Here is a 20,856-nt window from a genome sequence, read left to right as displayed (position 1 = left end):
CCGTGGACAATGGCTGTAGTCCAATTCCAGTGTCAAATGAACTTGTCATTCTTCCTGCAGTGCAATATTATCAATCAGGATTTCCTTGCACTGTTTCTTTTCCCTCCTTCTTCAACCAAGTCAGCTAAAACAGTTTTCAATACCCAATCCTTAAATATCTCCCAACTGCAGAGAATGCTGTGCTTCACTCATCCTCCACTCTTCAAAATGAAATATGCATGGTCATCGGAGATGGGATGGTTGTTGACAAAGACTTTGTGTCCTGGAAAGATGAATGAGGTTTATACTGAAAGAATTTTGGCCTCTTAGTGCCTTTCCCTTACCACTAGTGGTGGGGAGATGAAAACAGGCAGATGATTTGTCAATAATTCTTTCTCAATAATTCTTTGTCTTTATCAACTCTGCCCCTCCACTCCCGCTGCTTAAAAATACTGGGTTTCTTTTTTAGGATCATTATCATGAATCAGTTGAAACTGGGAAGCTATTCCTATAGCAGTATTTTGTGGGATTCTTGGTCTAAATATGCCAGTCAAATTAAATTATATTGAAGACCTATATTTCCTTAGGAGGTTCTGTAATTATAAGGTCATCTGCAGCATACGCAAATGTACTAAGCAACAAACAGATCAAATGAATTTCTGAGCTTGCAGAAACTTTTTTGTAGTAGTTGATCAGCTCATTTAGAGATCACTTCTAGAAATTAATATACTTTATTAACATTTACTGTCTAGAGTGGTGAATATGTAATCCACCCTCTCTGAACCACTTAGAGAATTTTGTGCATGTAGACTGCAAGTACAAGATGTAAAATTTAAGAATACAAAGCAGTGGTTTATTAGAAGGTGTTGATAACTGGTAGCATGTTAGTCTTGAGTAAATGCTAGTGTGCCCTTCATAAGACATCTGATGAGTTATAAGGAAAAACCTATCCTCAGACCACAGCAACAAAAAAGCCCAGCCGCAGTGAAGACTTACTCTCCTGACTCGTTGGAAAGTACAATTGTGGCTAGGCAGGTAGGAAAGAGAGAAGCTCAAATTATTCTATGAATCTTCATAGGAATTTCAGGCACTTGGAAACAAGTCATGTGTCTAAAATATTTCCTAAAGTGTTTTTCCTATTCCAGAAATGTGGTGCCCAAGTGAGTACCTTCAATGTCTAAATTCAGGCTGGTTGTGCTTTGTGCTTTTAACTTCTCTCCAAGCTATGGATATTTCATTTTATAAAAAGCAGTTGTACTTCCATATTGTGTTCTTCAGTCCCCAGATTTGCAGGTTAGAGATTTGTTAGTGAAGTGTTTTACCTCTCACTGTTTTCCACTCTGAACAGTTTCACAAAGACCTTAGTGTTGGCTATGTGTAATAAAGCCCCTGACACAGTTTCCCACAGCATTCTCATGGAAAATCTGGCACCCCAGGCTTGGACAGGTGCATTGATCACTGGGTAAAAACTTTGAGGAAGTCCAGGCCTTGAGAGTGGTAGTGAGTGGAGTAATTTCCAGCTAGTGGCCAGTCACAGGTGGGGTTCCCCAGGGCTCAGTCAGGACTGCGAGCACTTCTGTTCAGTATCTTTATTAATGACCTGGATGAGGGGATTGAGTGTACCCTCAGTCAATTCATAGATGAAACCAAACTGTATGAGAGTGTTAATCTGCTGGAGGGCGAGAAGGCTCTGCTGGGGGAACTAGACAGGCTGCATTGATGGGCTGAGGCCAATGGTGTGAGGTTTAACAATGCCCAGTGCCAGGTCCTGCCCTTGGGTCGCAACAGCCACAGGCAGTGCCACAGGCTGGGACAGAGTGGCTGGAAAGGAGCTGGGGGTGCTGGTGACAGCAGCTGAACATGAGCCAGGGTGTGCCCAGGTGGCCAAGAAGGCCAATGGCATCCTGGCCTGGATCAGCCATGGTGTGGCCAGCAGGGCCAGGGCAGGGATTGTCCCCCTGTGCTGGGCACTGCTGAGGGCACACCTCGAGTGCTGTGTCCAGCTCTGGGCCCTCCCTGCAAGAAAGGCACTGAGGAGCTGGAGAGAGTCCAGAGAAGGGCAATGGAGCTGGGGCAGGGTCTGGAGCACCAGTCCTGTGAGGAGCAGCTGAGGGAGCTGGGGGTGTTTAGCCTGGGGAGAAGGAGGCTCAGGGGTGACCTAAAAACGGGATGTATCCAGGTGGGGGTCAGTCTCTTCTCCCAGGCAACCACTCACAGGATGAGAGGAAGTGGTTTTAATACCAGGGGGTCTTCAGGTTGAGTGTCAGGGAGAAATTCTTCACAGAAAGGGTGATTAGGCACTGTAATGGGCTGCCTAGGAAGATGATGGAGTCACCATGCATGGAAGATTTTCAAAAAACACCTGGAGTTGGCCCTTAGAGCTGTGGTTTAGTTGACAGAGTGGGGTTTGATCAAAGGTTGGACTCAATGTTGGAGGTCTTTTCCAATGGTAATGATTATGTGGTTCTATGACAGGTGGAAAAGACCTTAGGTTGCATCAGGAGAGGTTTATATTGGATACTAGGAAAACTTAAGAAACAAGTTGTTAAGAATTGGATCTGACTCCCCAGGTTGGTGGTGGAGTTGCAATCCCTGGATTGTTCAATAAATGAGTCAACATGGCATTTATTGATATGATTTAGTAGGCAGTGGTAGGTGTAAGAGAAGAATATCTGTATGATAAGGTGTTCTCATCTAAGGTGTTCTACATAGCCTCTTTCTTTTTCTGTGTTCTTTGTTAAAGTGCATGTGAGGAACTTGTTTCATTGCAGGTGGTTACTACAAACTGCTGCAGCTCTGCCTTCAGAGTGACTCTCTGCCAACGGTAACTCATGCTGATTGAAGTTATCATAAAGAGTCTGTTCACTATGGTCTTGCGGTGGAAAATTACAAGAAATGGCATTTTGTCTATTAAAGCCACATGGGATTTTAATAATTCCTTTAGCCTGTTTGTACACATGGGTTTAATTATGTTTACCTGCTTTTGCAATTGTAGTAAAAGGCTTGTGAATCTTAAATTACCATAGGATATGGTAAACATGTAAAAAACCATGGAAAACATGTAAAAAAATTCTGTAATAAACTACTAAAGACATTGCTCTGGGAATAAAGCATCCCTTCTTTGCCAGCATTTTATTGGATTGCTATTACAGCTGTTGTGATGTTGCAATGCTGTGAAGGAAGATGTGTCAGGAAGGAAGTATTGCATAGTGCTCTGTTCTGAAATTGATAATGGCTTTGTGGCCTTCTTAGCAAAGCACCTAATTCGTTTCTTGAAGAATAAATCTCTAGAGAGCAGATGAAAAAGATGCTCACATTATTGCACTTAGGCATTAAAACCTTTCTGTGTGTATTAAATGTTGGTGGTTGCACACTGTAAACATAGTAATTGGTACATTTCTTATGCCTTTTCGTTAGGTTTGAGCAGTTTGTAGAGTCTGCCTCTGACTCTAATTTGACATAGTTTTAATATGTGTCCATTGTAGAGATGCTGACTTTAGGCACACAATGGATTGTGGTGGTCCTTTCTCTCTTCCCCTATGCCTTTATCAAAAACCCAGTGCTGTGCTTATATAGTAGGTCAGGTACTAGCACCAATTCCCATGCCAAATGTGTAATTTACTAATAAAACTTTGATTGATTTTGTACCCTTTGACTCGTTGTTCCTTTTGACCAGAGAGCATTTACAAATCTTAGGCGCTTCCTTCCCCTTAACAGTGGGTTGTCACACCCATTATTGTTGCTTATTCATATTGTTGTGGTATGTTACATTAGCTTGGACAATGTTTTGCATTTAAACTAAGTTTTAGTCATAAACCAGTAATTTAAGAGCATTTTGAGGGTACTGCTGTTGTTGAATTTTTATGTTATGCTAAAGCCAAATTTAAGAACAGCATAGTTAATTTTTTTACCTGTTGAATGCAGTTTTGCATAGAGGTTGGTGCTAATTGAGTTCTAATGACAAGCTACTCACTGGAAAATGGAATTATGCATATTTAGAAATTGATATAAAATCAGACTGCTTTCACTGGATTTTTCTTCCCCACGAGTGAAATAAGTAGGGAATAGAAGGACACTCATGGGGTTTTTTTTGTGTTTTGCAATGCCAGTGAAAGTCTGTTGTCATGCCCTCCTCTTTATGTTTAGAGGAATGAAGTGGTTGGAGTCATTGGCACAAGTAGAAATCACCCTAATGAGTTTCTTGGTTAAAACCAACTCTGCAACTTTCTGAGGTAAAATTCAGTATACATTTTCCATTGAACCTGCTTTTGCTAAGACTGCGCTATTAAATGCTGCAAGGTCAATTTGCAGACTGGTCAATGAAAATGCACCTAATTTTTCCACTGAACTTAAAGATGCTCTATTCTGTGCCAGTGTGTTAACTAATACAGGCTCACCATAATTATACAGTGGTCAGTAATTTTTTAGGGTGTGGTCATACATAATACAGAAGCTGAACTTCTGCAGTTTGTTACAGGGTAACAAAACAATTTGCAATGAAGGTTGGATTTTTAGAAGTAGTTCTGCAGTCTCCTGTCTCACCCTGCCAACACAGACAGTGGACATGCTTCTCTTTAAGAATTGTAAGGGGTACCATCTGGGATCAACCAATCTCTGGAGCAGTTGCTCCTGAATCACCTGCCCAAACAATAGAGAGGCATCAGCAATAAAAACAGTTGAGTCTTTCTGTGGAAGGCACTTCCTTCCTTGTGTTTCAGGAACAATGGCTTCACTTTGCTCCCACCCTCAGGATGGAAAAGTTAGTTCTCCTAGAGCATTCATGTGCAAAGTGGATGAAAGTGTCTGTAAATGTGGATATGGAAGACATTTTTTGGCAGGATTTCTGTTGTACTCTAAAGGCTTCCCATCTTCTGTGCCAAATCACTTTTGGTAAATGATATTACATTTGTCAGATGTTTTTCTCTTTACTGTTAACTTCCTACAAATGGTAGTAGCTGAAACAGTTACTGATGCTATCATTAAGTGCCCTCTGCATCCTGGAATCTCCGAAGTGCTACTGTTCAGTCCACAACCAAACATTTAAGACTCTGGAAGCCTTAATGTAAACATGTACATAGCCCTGAGGCAGGCAGAGGGATGACTAAAGGTTCTTGAAAGTTAAACAAATGTTTAACTAGTCTTTTAGGTGTGGTGCAGCTTTTCATGATTTTGAAAGATTGAGCAGCCAACTTTGAGTGTCAGTGAAATCCATGTATTAATGTGTGAGAACAGGCAACTAGTCAGACCAAGTCTAGAAGAGATGTTCAATAATTGAACATAAATTAAGGGGCTGGTCCTGCCCTTTATGTTCTCCCTAAAAAAACCCCAACAAATTGGTATACCAAAGAGCACTTTGGTTTCATTTTATGTGTGGTTCTTTTGAACCACATTTCTTTTCATTTATTACCTCATAGAAAAACAAATGCAAGTTTTCAAAATATCACTATCCTTCTAATGTATACTTCTAAGTAGCAAGGGGAATTAAAAAACATTAAAGCAGTTTACAATGCACCCTCACACAGAGGTTATGGGTGATGGGAAGATGGCAACATCATTCAAAAACAAAAAGGGAAGCAAATGGGCTACCTGACTGAATCTGATGATTAGCTGAAGAGGCTGAAGGCTGGTGAGTGATCTGGAAGTTGGAGTGTTGAGCTTGCATGTTAAAATATCCTGACAAAAACTGAGCTGCACAAGTCATGGAGGTCGAAACATGTCAATCTACAGCTTTTGTGTGTGACACTAGTGCAGGATAAGCAGCTTGCTGTCTGTAATGGATCTCTTCCTGAATTGGGGCAAAGACCTCTTGATGTGCTGATTGCATTATTAAAATTCAGTATCGGGTCTTGGAGAGTGTCTGCTTAGCAAGGACTGTCACTGCTTAGTAGGAAGCACATTAACTACTGTGGACTTCAGACTTCATTTACTAACTTCACAGCATCTTAATTGCAAAGTTCCTTCTGATTTTCAGTTCCGTGCAGTCTTCTTCCAAGCCATTAAGTGGAATACATTTGTTACTTTTATAAGGGATCACCACTTGATTTATTCCCCTGCCTGTGCCCTAAATGATGCATGAGGTGCTTAAAACGTGAGTGCTCCTCGGCGGTGACTGTTACCCAACACCCTTGTTTCCCTCCGCGTTTGTACGATTCGAAGACACTCTTTACTCGATCCATCGGCACCGAACTGTCAGTGCCTACGCTCCCGCTCGGCCGGCTGAGAGAGCGGCGGGGCTGCCGCGGAGCTGGGAGTGGCCGCGGGGCCGGTCGGGGTGCGGAGGGGCCGGCGGGGTGGCTCCGGGGGCGGGCGCCTGTCGGGGCTCCGGGCGGGGCAGAGCATCCGCCCGCGGGCGGCCGGCGCCGTGCGGGCAGCTGGAGCGGAGTCCGGCACCGCTAGTGCCGGCGGCAGGCGTGGGGGGTTCTGGCCTTCGGAATTACAGGAAAAAGCGTTACTTGTGCTCAGCTGGGCAGCTTCCCGTTTTGTCCGTCCCTTCGCGGTCGCGGGGAGGCCGAAGCCCTGTTAAAACAAGGGTAGTTGAGGTAAGTGAACAAGATGCTTTTAGCAGAGGTGTCTCTGCTCACCTTCGTTTATATGAAGTGTGGGAGAGTGTGAAACTTTTCCCCGGGCTGTTACTCGCGTGGATCTCTATCAGTGAAGCTTGCTTGAATTGCATCTCTCTAGGCATTCATCCCAGACGTGGAGCAGGACAGGCTTCTGTGTCTCTTTGGGCCAGAAAGATCCTTTTGGTTTCTTTCAAGTCCGTGCGATAGTAAGCATTGAAACTTTCTGGTTAGCTCATTTGTCTCATTTTGTAAAAAATGCAATACAGATGTTTGGCAGTGGTTTTCCTTGTGTGTGTAATGGTTAAGAGTCAGTTTTCAAAATGTTTGCAATGTATGCAATCATCAAAGGAAGGAAAAGCTCTTAACTGCTCTGTGCTTAATTTGTATTCACTCAGATTTTCTTGAAGTGATGAATCAGATTTAAATGTACTGGCCCCAGGTTCTTCAATGTTTGCAATTTCTGCCTTATGAGAAAAATGTTTTTCTAATGTGTTTGTGTCCATATCCATCATGAGTATCATCTTCATGCACTCATGCTTAAACTGGGGAAGTGTCACTTGCCTTCTCACCTGTAATGGACTGCATGACTTGTTTTTTGGGAGTGGAAGGTCTGGAAAACAAGTCCTGTAAGGAGGAGCTGGGGTGTTTATCCTGGAGAAAAGGAGGCTCAGGGGAGGGCTTATCACACTCTACCACTGCCTGAAAGGAGGTGGTGAGATGAGGATCAGTCTCTTCTCCCAAGCTGTAAGCAACGGTCAAGGAAATTGCTGCAAGTTGCACCAAGAAAGGTTTAGATTGGATATTAAGAGAACTTTCTTGTCAGAAAAAGTTGTTAAACACTGGAACAGGCTGCCTGGGAAAGTGGTGGAGTCATTGTCCCTGGGGGTATTTAAAAGGCTTGTAGATGTGGCACTTGGGAACATGGGTTAATGCTGGACTTGGCAGCACTGTGTTAATGGTTGCACTTGATGGTTTTCTGGAACGAAAATAATCTATGATTGTCTAAAATAGTTGAAATCCAGCTTCTGGACTCTATCTGTGAATTAAGAAACTGATTGGGCAAGAGAACGTTTTTGTTCTTGAAGAAAGCTTCATGTATTGGGCAGAAGAATGGAGTGGTCAGTTCAGATTTTTCTGTCAGAGTCAGAGGATAATCTGTAACAAAAAAGTTCTCAAAAGGTGTAAAAAAAGAGAAAGAAGCTTTGGGCTTATGTATTGAAGATTAAAGATCTTGATTTTTCTATAATAATAATTTAAACTGAGGAATTTTTGCATAATTTGGTGCTTGTAGGGGGCATTTTCAATTCAAAAATCCCATACTAAGAGAAGGTAAAACATAAATGTGCTTAGTAGTGTTTGGAGTCTGATTTTTCACTACCATGCCATGTTTTGCCTTGCAGTTTTGACTAAGATACAAAAGTATTGTTAATAAAGTTTACAGCATAGATAGGAAAGAAAAGCAGGATATATAACCCTTAGGAGCTGGTCTGAAGCAGCGGGGTTATGGTGCTGCAATGAGTCTGAGTTTTAATGTTTTCTAAAATAACATGATTAAATAATCTTTTTCAGACATTTAATATGTAGAGGCATGTTTCAGGGTCATGGTCATCTTTTCTGTGTGAAGAAAGTATGAAAGTGAAGTTTTGTGCTTATTTTGTACTCTTGCCTTCTCATGTTTGTGGAGCATGGTACTACCTGCATTGTGTTCTGTGTTCTACTTGCAGCACTGCAGTACTACAGGTATTGTAACTATATTCTGCATTTTGAGGCTGTAGCTGATTCCATAACAGTCCAGAAACATACTTGCTTTCTTCCAAAATATATTTTATTAACATTATTTAAGTAGATGTGTGTTTTACAGCTAGCTCCACTCTTAGTTTGAAAGGCAAGACTGGCGAGGGTAAACTAATGCTCTGAAGTAGTAGAGAGAGTCTTCCTTCTGATTTTCTGACAGGTGTGTATTCTGTACAATAGAGATTGAAGCCTGATAAATGTAAAAGATTTTTATCTGGCTACCCTCTTTTCAGTGAGAGCTCTATGTTTCTTTAGAGTTCAGTGCATTGATCCTCCTACCCTGCCCATCCATTTTGCTCACCTAGTTGCTTGCCACACCAGAGACAGCTTGTTCTTCACCAACACAGAAGAGCACAAAGACAACCATTGTCTAATAGCATCTTACTTGCTGAAACATCTGATGCAAAATGATCTCTCAAAGTAGACCCTTGCAGCCTAGATAGACTTTGTAGTCACTCAGACAGTGAGCCAAAGGAGGTTTGCTCCAAGACCAGTCCTGTACAGGAGCTCTCTTTAAACTTTAGCTTGTCTGTTTTTTCTTTGTCAGTGAAAAAAGAGCAGGGGAGGATAGTGCCTGAAAGCAAAATTATGTCAACATTTAGTTCTAGTGATCCTGATGGCCTGACCTTTCTTTTAGTGAGCATTGGCAAATTGGATGAAATCATAGTTAAAATTAAAAAAGTGACCCATATGTAAATATAAAGTAAATCTTGGTTTGTGTTTGTAATTTTAATCATTTTACATTAATATTCTGTTTCTTTTATGAGGTGCAATGCATTGATTAGTAAAAGAACACCTGCTCTGAAGCTTTTTTATCAATCTGAGCATTTTATACCTTAAGATTTATATAAAGGCTTATTTGTTATGGTTGTTCAGAGAATAATGAGTTATATTCTATTTTTTCCTATTAGTATCAAGCTCATGTAGATAAAAGTTTGATTTAAATTCCAATGTAACAGTATTTTGTATTATAATGTATGAATATTCAGGGTGCTGTTTTATAAGAAAGCAAAGGCTTTCTCAAAACATGTTTTGCATCTGTAACTCCAGGATATACTAAGCAAAATAACTGTTATCAGCAGTTATTAGCAGAACTGACTTTTCCTGCTCACTATGTCCTTCAGATATTTGGAACAAATGTATCTTATCCTTTTGTGCCTACATTGGCTATTTAGAGACTGAAAGATGAAAGATGGCTTTCCTGCTTTTCAGTTTCCAGTTGATTTGAAGTCTTTAAATTAACAAATCATTTTACATTATGATGATTTTTTTCTTTTTTTTTTTGACGCTACTGTGTTTTTAGAACAAGTTTCTGTGGTCAACAGTTGATACAGCATTTTGAGAGCCTCACCATGTGGCTCCTTCAGATATGTCTGTAAGCTTAGTAGTTTTCTGAATAGATATGCATTGCTTGAATTTATTTGCTTTAAGTGGTGTTCGTAGATTGTGATACCATTAAGTTTTCTGGTAGGCCATCATAGTTTAAAATACATAAAAGTTTATTTTGCAGAAGAAGGTGCACCTACCACCTGTTTCCGTCAAGTTGTATTTAAAGGTAAATGTTTGAATGTTATTCATCTTGCCCTGAGGTTCAACTGACTATTTTTGGCTCAGTTAAAGACTGTGGGTTATGAAATCAATGTGCCCAGGACCTTTCATCACAGTGTCGGTCATTTTTCCCATGATGGGCTTGTCAGTGCATAGCTCATAGGGGTTAAAAAGTTGAAAATACCCATTAGCTGTCCCTCAAATTTACTGCTTCTTCCATTATATTTACATGTCATTGTCTTCTCTGACCGATGTGGGAAACCCCCTGTTTTCCTTTTTGGATGCTCACTGGTACTCACCTTTGGTGCAGTCCTGACCGATAGTGAATCTGATGCACCCTGTTGCCAAAAAGGATGCTGAAGCTGAAGTACATATTTGAATAATTTTCCTGGAATGTCCTCTTTCCCTCTAGGATTTGTGTAAGTGCTGATGGATTTGAATCTTGGAGTTCTGAAAACTCATGGGGGGTATTGCTTTTCCAGGTGCATTTTGCAGAACACTGCAGTTGAGTGGCCCAGTGGGCTAGAGCAGATGCTTAGGCTCCTGTCTTTCAGCGTTTGCTGGCTGTGGATAGGGCAAGGTCTGTCTCTCCATGTGGCAGCCATCATGGGAGAGCTGTAGCAATGGATGGTGAAGACTAAATAAAAGGAGTGTCTATCCAGCTTCTTCCTTCATAGTTGTTAGAAGAGTGTCAGACTTCATAGGAAAGAATTTCCTGACACATTTCATCAAAGATGTTAAAAATTCTTGAAGATGACTGGAACAAAGAATAGTGCTGCGTGGCACCACATCCAGCTGGCAGCTGGTTGCTACTGAGGTTCACTAGAGCTCAGTACATCCTGTTCCTCATCTTTATTGCTGATCCTCACAAGGGGATCCAAGGGCATGCTCAGTCAGTTTGGAGGTGAAACCAAGAGGGGCAGGAATTGATCTGCTGGAGGGCAGGAAGGCTCTGCAGAGGGATCTGGGCAGACTGGATCATGGGCTGAGGCTTATGGTGTGAGGTTCAACAATGCCCAGTGCCCCGTCATGTCCTTTGGTCACAACAGCCCCAGGCAGTGCCACAGGCTGGGGCAGAGTGGCTGGAAAGGAGCTGGGGGTGCTGGTGACAGCAGCTGAACATGAGCCAGGGTGTGCCCAGGTGGCCAAGAAGGCCAATGGCATCCTGACCTGGATCAGCCATGGTGTGGCCAGCAGGGCCAGGGCAGGGATTGTCCCCCTGTACTGGGCAGTGTGCACCTTGTGTCCATGGATATGTTGCAAGGAAGAGAAAGGTAGGCCCTCTTCAAAAGGAAATGGGAGTCATGGATACCCTGGGCGAAGAGAAGGCCGAGGTTCTCAACAACCTCTGTACCTCAGTCTTAAACAGCAAAGTTCCAGCCCTGTCAATCAAGTCAAGAAAGGCAAATGCAGAGACTGGGAGAATGAAGACCCTAAACCCAGGAGAGGATCAAGTCTAAGACCATCGAAGGAACCTGAATGTGCACAAATCTGTGGGATCTAATAAGATTCATCTGTGGGTCCTGAGGGAGATGGCAGAAGAAGCTCCTAAACCACTATACATAATTTTTGAAAAATTGTGGCTGTCAAATGAAGTCCCTGATGACTGAAAAAAAGGAACTATAACCCCCATTTTAAGAAAGGGGAATGCAGAAGCCCCATAGGACTACAGAGCAGTAGCAGTCTCTCCTCTGTGCCAGGAAAGATCATGGAGGAGATTCTTCTGGAAACTGTGCTAAGGCACATGGAAAACAAGGAGGTGATTGGTGACAACCAGTGTGGCTTTACTAAGGGTAAACCATGCCTGGCAAATTTGGTGATCTATGATGGGGTGCTGTTGTTTTAGTGGACAAGGGCAGAGCAACTCCCATTGTCTACCTGAACTTAAGCAAAGAATTTGACACTGTCCCACTTGCCATCCTTGTCTCTATGTTGGAGAGATGTGGATTTGATGGATGGACAAAGTGGGTAAAGAGCTTGCTGGATGGCCACACACAAAGAGTTGTGGTCAACAGCTCCTTGTCCACATGGAGACCAGTGCCGAGTGGTGCCCCTCAGGGGTCGGTCCTGGGGCCGATACTGTTCCACACCTTTGTCAGGGACGTGGACAGTGGGATCTAGGGCAGTCTCAGCAAGTTTGCTGGTGACACTGAGCTGGGTGGGGCAGTCGACACAGGGCAGGGAAGGGATGGCATCCACAGGGACCTGGACAGGCTTGAGAGGTGGGACCATGCCAACCTCAGGGAGCTCAGCAAGGCCAAGTGCAAGGTCCTGCACCTGCACTGGGGCAATCCCAGGCACACCCACAGGCTGGGCAGAGAAGTGATTGAGAGCAGCCCTGTGGGGAAGGACTTGCGGGTGGTGGCTGATGAAAAACTCACCATGAGCCAGCAGTGAGTGCTCCCAGCCCAGAAAGCCAAGGGAATCCTGGGCTGCATCCAAAGCAGCATTGGCCAGCAGACTGAGAGAGGGGTTCTACCCCTCTGCCCTGCTCTGCTGAGACCCCTCCTGGAGCACTGCATCCAGCTCTGGGGTCCCCAGCACGATGACAAGGAGTTGTTAAACAGGTCCAGAGGAGGGCCAGGAGGTTGGGAGGGCTGCAGCACCCCTGCTATGAGGACAGGCTGAGCAAGTTGGGGCTGTTCAGCCTGGAGAAGAGAGGGTTGTGTGGGGACCTCACAGACACCTTCCAGTATCTGAGGGGGCCTGCAGGGAAGCTGGAGGGGGGTTCTCTGATAGGAACTGGAATGACAGGGCAAGGAGGCACACTGAAAGAGGGGAAATTTAGGTTAGATATTAGGAAGAAATTCTTTACTGTGAGGGTGGTGAAATACTGGAACAAGTTGCTCAGGGAAGTTGTAGATGCCCCATCCCTGGAAGTGTTTGAGGCCGGGTTGGATAACGCCTTGAGCAGCCTGGTCTACGGGGAGGTGTCCCTGAACATGGAAGGGAGGGTTAGGATTAGATGGTCTTTAAGATCCCTTCCAACCCTTAACATTCTGTGATTCAATGACTCCATGACATATTGTCTTCACATTTACAGATGTGGCATGTTCTTTATTCTTGGTGTAACATCTACATTTAATAGCAGAGGCATGAAGTTCATGTAGTTAAAAGCAATCCTAGAATGGGATCCGAATGGCAAAAGGTTTCATGTCCTGAAATGGGGAAGAAGGGCAATTAATAAATGGTCTTATATACAATATGGGGAAAAGTCTTGCTTTGATGAATCAATTTTTTAATCACTTGAAGAAGGCATCTTTAAGTGAAACACTTATGCACGTACAGTGTAATTTTCACTCAGGCATGTTCTTTGATCACTTTTACATATACAGCCTCTTCAGTAAAAAGCCAAAGAGCTATTTTGTCACATATAATTTATCAGTGTCCTGACAAGCACGTAAGATGAGCAGCATTGTGACCTACGTCACTACCTTGGTTTCTGGCAAGTTGTAACTACCAGCTGCCATGCCAAATAAACAGCTGTTAATTGATACTGGACAAAGTGGAAGCAGGATAATAACCAACTCACATCTGGGAAAAGTCATGGAGGTCTCTCTGCCCAGTTATCTCCTCAGTTTCACCAACTCAGATGCCTTACATTTGCTAAGGTAGTACAAATACTTTTTTTTCTTAGTCTTCTCCTGTTTTGGCAAGTGAAAGTGACTTATTGTATGGCTGAGTACTAGAGAAGAACTAGAAAAGGGAGAAAAGAATGGATACAGGATGAGGAGTACTCACTGAGTGTGGATGGAGTCTTCGACTATTTAAGCTTTCTGGTGTGCGTGTGAAACTAGAATTTTTCAAAGGCTTCTAACTTGACATTGCAGCCAGCTTGGTCATGCCTGTTCTTGCAGTTCTGTACTCCACTGTGATGGAATATGTCATGTGGTATTTTCAGTTTAAGCACTATTCAAAAAAGTTTTTATGATTTGCCAATGCTTTTGAGTTCCAACTCCTTAGTAAGAAAGTATGGGATTGCTGGAACTAGTTAAAAGAATGTGATAAAAAATTTGTTTGCTTTATTCTTGGAAAGAGCTGAACTATTTTGGCTGAAATGCACCCTCTTCTGTCTCATATCCCTTCAAAAATAGTAAATCCGCATGTAGGATATCAGCAGAAGCCTTATCTCTTATTATGGGGAATAAACAAACGAGTAGTTAGAGACAGGCATGTGCCTGCAGGGCTGTGATCTTGTCTCAGTGGAGATGTGGTGGGATGGTTCCTGTGGCTGGGGTGCTGGAATGGAAGGATGCAGGTTGTTTAGGAAGGGCAGGCAGGGAGGTGAGGAGATGGCATTGCCTCCTGTGCCAGTGACCAGCTGGAGAGCACAGAGCTCTCTCTGCCCGGGGTGGGTGAGGAGCTGACAGACAGGGCATGGGTCAGGCTTAAAGGGAGGGTGGGGACAGGGGACATTGCAGTAGAGTCTGCTGCAGGCCACCTGACCAGCAGGGCTGAGCACATGAGACTCTCTGCATATGAGCAGCCTTGTGCTCATAAGCCCTGGAGTTCATGGGCATCTCCAACCTCCACAATAGCAGCTGGAGGGACAACAAAGGTGGGCATATGCAATCCAAAAGGTTTTGTAATGTGTTGGTGGTGACTTCCTTCTCCAGGTGACAGTGGAGTCAGTGAGGAGAAGTGCTATGATGGACTGTGTTGTCACCAGCAGGGAGGGGCTGGTGGGAAGGTGAAGCTCAGGGAATCTTGACTGCCATGACTGAAATGCTGGAGTTTGATTGAGGTCCTTAGGGCAGCAAGGACAATAGGCTCACTATCCTGGACTCAGGGGAGCAGACTTTGGCCTCTTCAGAAGCCTGCTTGGTAGAACTCCATGGGATAAAGCTCTGGAAGGAAAAGGGGCCCAAGAGAGCTGGATGATATTCAAGGATCATCTTCCTCAAGCTCAGGATTGATGCATTCCAACAATGAGGAAGTTGGTCAAAAACACTGGGAGGGGTTGCTTGGATGGGTTCACACACTAAAACGAGGTCTGTACAGGGTGGAAGCAGGGACAGGTAGCTTGGGAGGAGTACAAAAAGAAACCAGGGATCAGATTAGGAAAGCTTAAAGTCCTGATAGAATTAAATCTGGCCAGAGACATCAAGGGCAATGAGAAAAGCTTCTGGTGTTCTGCTGGTACAGAATATTTGGAACAACTGCTATTTTTTATTGCCATCAGTACTGTAATTCATCTTTACTTCTTTGAGAGCAAGAACATACAGCCTACATGAATAAGTAGTAATATATTCTGTTTATGTACTGGCTTCATTTCTTGTTGGTACACATCTTACTACTGCTGTATTTTAGAAATATGCCACTGGACAAATTCCTCCTCATTTTTCTTTGTATCCCACATGTCCTTTTCATTTTTTTCTCATGTTTTTTACTGTCATGGCCTTAAAGTTTATAAAATGCTTCCCAAGACAAACTTAGAATAATATTTGATTTCTGACAGAAACTGAGCTTAATGCATTGTTTGTACCATGTTTTTCCCTTTTAGATTGCTGTGAAGTTTAATTTTTTTTAGCAAATCCAAGAAGTTTTTGTGGAAAGAACCATAGCATAGGGCATAACCCCTACTGCCTATATTCTATTTAGATCTCTGTCCAGTGACCTGGTGCACACCTGCTTTGTGGCATTATCTGAACCTGTGGGAGGAGGAGATACTTTGTTGGGACTGAAAGCTACTGATGTTCTAGGGAGATAGTACTTGCCTCCCACCTGGAGCCATCCTGAGACACAGGTTTGATGGAGAGCTGAAATTCCAGACAAATCTGAAAACCTAATCTGAAACATGGACCCCAGCTAGTTGCAAAATACTAATGCCTACCTGTTGCTTATGAGCATGGTAACTGGAGCTGCTTGTCCAGGAAGTTGGAATTCTGGGCTCTAGGTGCTTGTGTGGTTAAGGGGATCTGACAACTCTATTTTCTACAGGCAGATCTTCTACTTACTAGCCAAAAGAGTGGTATGGGTTGCCATTCATGGTGGAGCTGGGCCACTTTACAGATGGGTTCTTACAGACAAGTTGATGAAGCATGGGCTGGATGAGCAGTGAGGTGAATTGGAAACTGGCTTAATAAATGGACTCACAGGGTGATGATTAGTGGTGAAGTCCAGCTGGAGGTCAGTCACTGGTGATGTACCCCAGTGGGCAATACTGGACCCAGTCCTGTTCAACATGTTCATTAATGTTCTGGATTAGAATGCTGTCGCAGAGCCTGCCTTCAGTGAGTTTGCTGATGACACAAAACTGGAAGGGTGAGTAATAAGCCAGAGGGTTGAGCTGCTCTCCACAGTGACCTTAGCAAGCTGGAGAAATAGGCTGGCAGGAACTTCATGAAGTTCCATAAGGAGAAGTGCCAAATCTTTCATCTGGGCAGGTACAGTCCCAGACAGCAGTACAGGTGCCTGGCCAGCTGGAGGGCAGCTTTGCAGAAAATGCTCTGGTGGTCCCTGACACCCAGTAGAGCATGAGCCAGCAATGTACCCCTGTGACAAAGAGTGCTGATTTCCTGGGCTGTGTAAGGACTGCAACCAGCAGGCTAAGTGAGGTGATCCTGTCCCTCTGTTCAGCACTGCTGAGCCCACACTTGGAGTATTTAGTCCAGTTCTGGATTTCTGATAGCAAGAGAGACATAGACATACCAGAGAGAGTTCAGGGAACAGCCACAGTGTTGGATAATGTACTGGAGCATCTGCCATATGGGATCTGGAACTTCAGCCTGGAGAAGAGAAAGCTCTGAGGAGGTCTCATCAGTACCTGGGGGGAGGGTGCAAAGAGCCAGAATCCTCCCAATGATAGGACCAGTGGCAGTGGGCACAAGCTGAAACACAGGAGGTTCCTTCTGGACATCAGGAAATACTTTTTTTCCTGTAAGAGTGAACGAGTACTGGAGCAGGTTACCCAGGGAGGTTGTGGACTCTCCATCAAGGGAGATCTTCAGAAGCTGTCTGGACATGGTCCTGGGGAGCTGACTCTAGGAGGCCCTGTGTAAGTTTGGATCAGGTGGTCTGTAGGGGTCCCTTCCAAACAAATATTTTGTGATTCTCTAAGTGCTGACAGCAGCAGTTGAGGCAAGGAGAGTGTTTGATTTTCATAATTTTTTCATATGGAACCCTAGTCTACTACTTTGCTTTCCTCCTTAACCTAGAGTCTGAGGTTTTTTGGCTGCACAGTAGTTCAGTAGTTCTTTCTTCAAAAAGAAAGGCAAAGAGAGGTGCCTTCCTTTGTCTTTACAGAGTGCACTCAGGTCTGCTGCTGGGGCAAAACTGGGAAAAAACCAATATGAATTCACCCTCTTCTGGGTGAAAGGTGACCTGTACTGTTGTCCACTTCCTGAACAATTTCTTTACTAGGTGGTGATGAACAATATAGGCAGATCATTCCTTCTCCTGCAGGAGCCTTCATTTTCAAAGGAATTAGATAGATTAATCTGCTTAGAAAAGACTAGGCAGGCTGAATGTCAATGAATAAAGATACATTTCTTACCAGTGACTTACATGATCCTTGGAAGGTAAAAACTTGTGTGGATTGGATTGCCCTCAGCAGTGTTTTAGGTACACTTATCTATTTTTTATTGGAAATGTATGCAACTTGTCTTAGTAAAACTGCATCAAATTTCTCCTTTGTTCAGGAAGGAGAAACACTTGGACAAAGCAATACTTTACTTGAATACAAGTGAGAAAAGCTAAATAACATTATCAACTCTGACACAAATACTAACAAAGTATTAAAAGGGCATCTTCACTTTACTTTTAAAAAATAAAAAACATCAGTTTATTTTTTATTTTATGACAGGATTTTCTGCCCATAATTACTGAGAAGGAAATGTTCAGCAATTTGATGTGGATGTTTGTCCTGCTCTGCAGCTCTGTAGCAGGTATGTTTCTGGATTATTAGCACCTGTCTTGCCATAAGAAGTTTTTCCAAAAGGTAACATTCTCCAAATGAAATTTTGAAGAGTTCTGAAATATATTGCAACTTAGTTGTAAATTTTAGTCTTACTTGTCAAATGTATTTTTGGATATCGCAAGTAGTAATGATAAATGCATGTAAATTACATGCATAGCTTTTACAGATAGGAATGTTTTGTAAAAGCAGGCTTGAAGTACAAGACTTTCTTTTCTTCATTTAGGGCTATTAAGAAGTATCTGAGTGGAAACTTCCTCATTATTTCTGTGAAATTGTTGAAACATCACTCTAATGTAAAACCTGTTGTAATACAGTAATTAATGTGAACTGCATTTTCAAACAGGAGTGTCTGATTTGAATTACTAACTGGGCATTTTATTTGAATTCTATATGAAAAAATGAATTAAATTATCTGTAGACAACAAAACAACTTACTGTTTTTTCACTGATATTTTAAGAGGAGTATGGCTATGTGATGTCTTTTATTTATTTTTTTTAGATGAAAACTCTGTCAGAGATGCTGACATTTTTCCTTCATCTCCTGAAATTGAAAGAGGATCCTCATTGGAACTATCCTGTGTTCTTAGAAAGAACTACACGCCACAGAGGAATGCAAGCCACATCATTTGGAAATTGAATGATGAATTGATTGCTCCAGAAAACTATAACATTGTGAATGAGACTGTATCTAATATAACCATTCATAATTTCACTTACAGCATGGCTTATGTGGAATGTTTAATGAAGTACTTGGACAAGGAACTACTTCTGGTTGACACAGAAGTTAAATCTGGCTGTAAGTATAAAGGCAGAAAAAATAATCTTAACTCTTTTTAATAACTTTGTATAGTAATTTTACCTTTAAAACAGCTACTTTTGGTTGTGTTATTTTAAAACACATGTATTCAAATATATATATATATATATATATATATATATATATAGACACTTATACACACATATGTATTTTTTTCTGAAATAAAGCCTGAAATTACCAGCATTCCTTACTGATACAGGTCTGTAACCTTTCTGACCCTAACTTTTGCCTAGCTGAAGTTTTCTCTTGAGTTCCAAAGGTAGTGGGTCTGTTCCTTTGGTTATATCTTCTTTCCAGCCTAGCCAGCTTCAGCTTTCTCCAGAGAGGATTTCTTTTCTAATCCTCTCTTCTAAAGAAGTTATAATCCACTCTCTTATTCAGAACATTAAAATATGTATACAAATTCTCTAATTTATTGAACAAATTAAGTCAAGAGTATAGTAACATATGCCTGGGGGTCCCATTCTAATAAAGAAGCAATAAAAGTAAAACATCTGTAGGAAAAAATCCAGCAGAAGGTCTTGCATGTCAGCAAAGCTTAATGTGCTGTAAGCTTGTTGATAAAAAAAAAAGATCTTTTGACAGTTCTATTAGACGAGACAGAAAAATACTGTTTTGAAAAGAGGGCTTTGTCAATCAGTTGATTTCACTGGGGGCAGTTCTCTTCTACTCCAATTTCTTCTAACAGTAATGAAATTGAGCTGTAACAAGAAAGTCTTTTAGGGTGTTACATTTTTATGGATGACTTCAGACTGTAGAGATTGCAGAAGATTGTTTCCTTTGTGCTATCTTTCTTATAAGATAAAGAGAGTCCAGAATTAGTGATCTCTTTGGGGTCACACAGATCTGTTTCCCAGGAACTTTGCTTCTGCACTCTTTAGGCTGTGCATATTTCTCAGATTTGGGTTTTTTATAGGGTAAACAGATATTCTGGGAGAGAACCAAAAGGAGTTCTGTCTGTCAGATATTTCCTATTTTTTTTTTTTTTTTTGTGCTTTTTCTGTGTTTTTGTTTTCCTCTTACTTTCTGGACTCACCTTAAACTACAGGTGTGCGCATGCTTAGATGTTCAAGACAGCGTATGCAGTGATTTGATATATGATAGTTAGAATTCCTGCCTTTAAACACACTTTGTAAAGTATTTCTGAGAAATAGTTGGAGAAAACCTTGCTGTCTCCTCAGGGTAAGAAAGAGTGGTTTTGATTTTTGTACTGTGAGAAGTTCTGAGGGCAGTGAGGGATGATGAAGCACTATGAAGACACTGAATGAAGTTTGCCATAATTGCTTTTTGACCAACAAAATCAGGTGTACATGAAGTTACTTATTTTTACTGGATTTTTTTTTAACCTTTGTCACTGTAGTTCGTCCAGACATGCCAGAAAATATTTCCTGCATTTATTTCTATGATGTTAACCTTACCTGTACCTGGAATGCAGGAAGAGAAACAAGTTTTGCAACAAACTATACTCTTTACCGAAAACTGTAAGTATTAGATATGCTGGGCACTGGGTTGCTGGGGTGTGCAAACCAGTTATCTTCCTCTCTCATCCTGACTTCTGTTTAAAGAAAACTTGAAATCATCATGGAGATTGGAGTCTTGGCATTTCTCAGTAATTTGAATGGATTAATTCAGGGTTGGTAATTGTTGAAAATGCTTGCAGTCTGATACCTTTTTAGTGTGCTGTATAAAAGCAATAAGTATTCTCAACCAATATTCAGTAGAGAAATATTTATATTAGAGCTGATATTCACTTGTTCTTGAATTAACATTACTAATAAGATTGAAAGTTGAGTGACCATATGCACAAATGGTGAATGCAGGCATTTTATGGGTGAGTTTCCCAGAAACTTTCTCTATAATGAACTAATATCATTTTGGGGGCGTAAAAAATATTGGTTCCTCATGTGTTTTAAAAAATTCCCATGAAAATTCATTAAGCCACTGCTTTACTGCAGTATTCTGCTTGACTCCAGTAGCATTTAACCTAGTGACCCTTGGAGTCACAAGGTTTCAGTCAAAAAATCCAGCGTTGTCCTTTTGGATTGCTTGGGGATTTCTATTTACAAATGCAAATTATGTGGTCTCATGCTTTCCAGTGCAGAAGCACAGATACTTGGTTCTTTCAGTTTCAGTTAGATTTTAAATGTTGGTTAGGAGCTTGCTTTTTCATAAGTGACTGTGAAAATGGTGAAATCAGTGTTGTTCCAAGGCAGATCTCAGATAGGATTTTGAAGGTG

At 42.0% G+C, this 20,856-nt stretch overlaps 1 protein-coding gene across 2 annotated transcripts in view; it reads left to right on the top strand.

Moving 5' to 3' along the window:
* Positions 1-6,330: 6,330 nt before the first annotated feature.
* Positions 6,331-20,856, top strand: part of IL31RA (interleukin 31 receptor A) — a 35,706-nt gene continuing 21,180 nt past the window's right edge. For both annotated transcript variants that reach the window (XM_059874011.1, XM_059874010.1), the window contains exons 1-4: positions 6,331-6,518; positions 17,689-17,770; positions 18,302-18,598; positions 19,980-20,100. In XM_059874011.1, coding sequence (XP_059729994.1) covers positions 17,719-17,770; positions 18,302-18,598; positions 19,980-20,100 — 470 coding nt within the window. In that variant the 5' untranslated portion in view covers positions 6,331-6,518; positions 17,689-17,718. The remainder of the gene's footprint in view (positions 6,519-17,688; positions 17,771-18,301; positions 18,599-19,979; positions 20,101-20,856) is intronic.

This window comes from Haemorhous mexicanus, chromosome Z, assembly GCF_027477595.1.
Source record: "Haemorhous mexicanus isolate bHaeMex1 chromosome Z, bHaeMex1.pri, whole genome shotgun sequence".
NCBI lineage: Eukaryota > Metazoa > Chordata > Aves > Passeriformes > Fringillidae > Haemorhous > Haemorhous mexicanus.
Note: the sequence above shows the minus strand (reverse complement) of the source record. Positions and strands in the feature narration are given on the sequence as shown.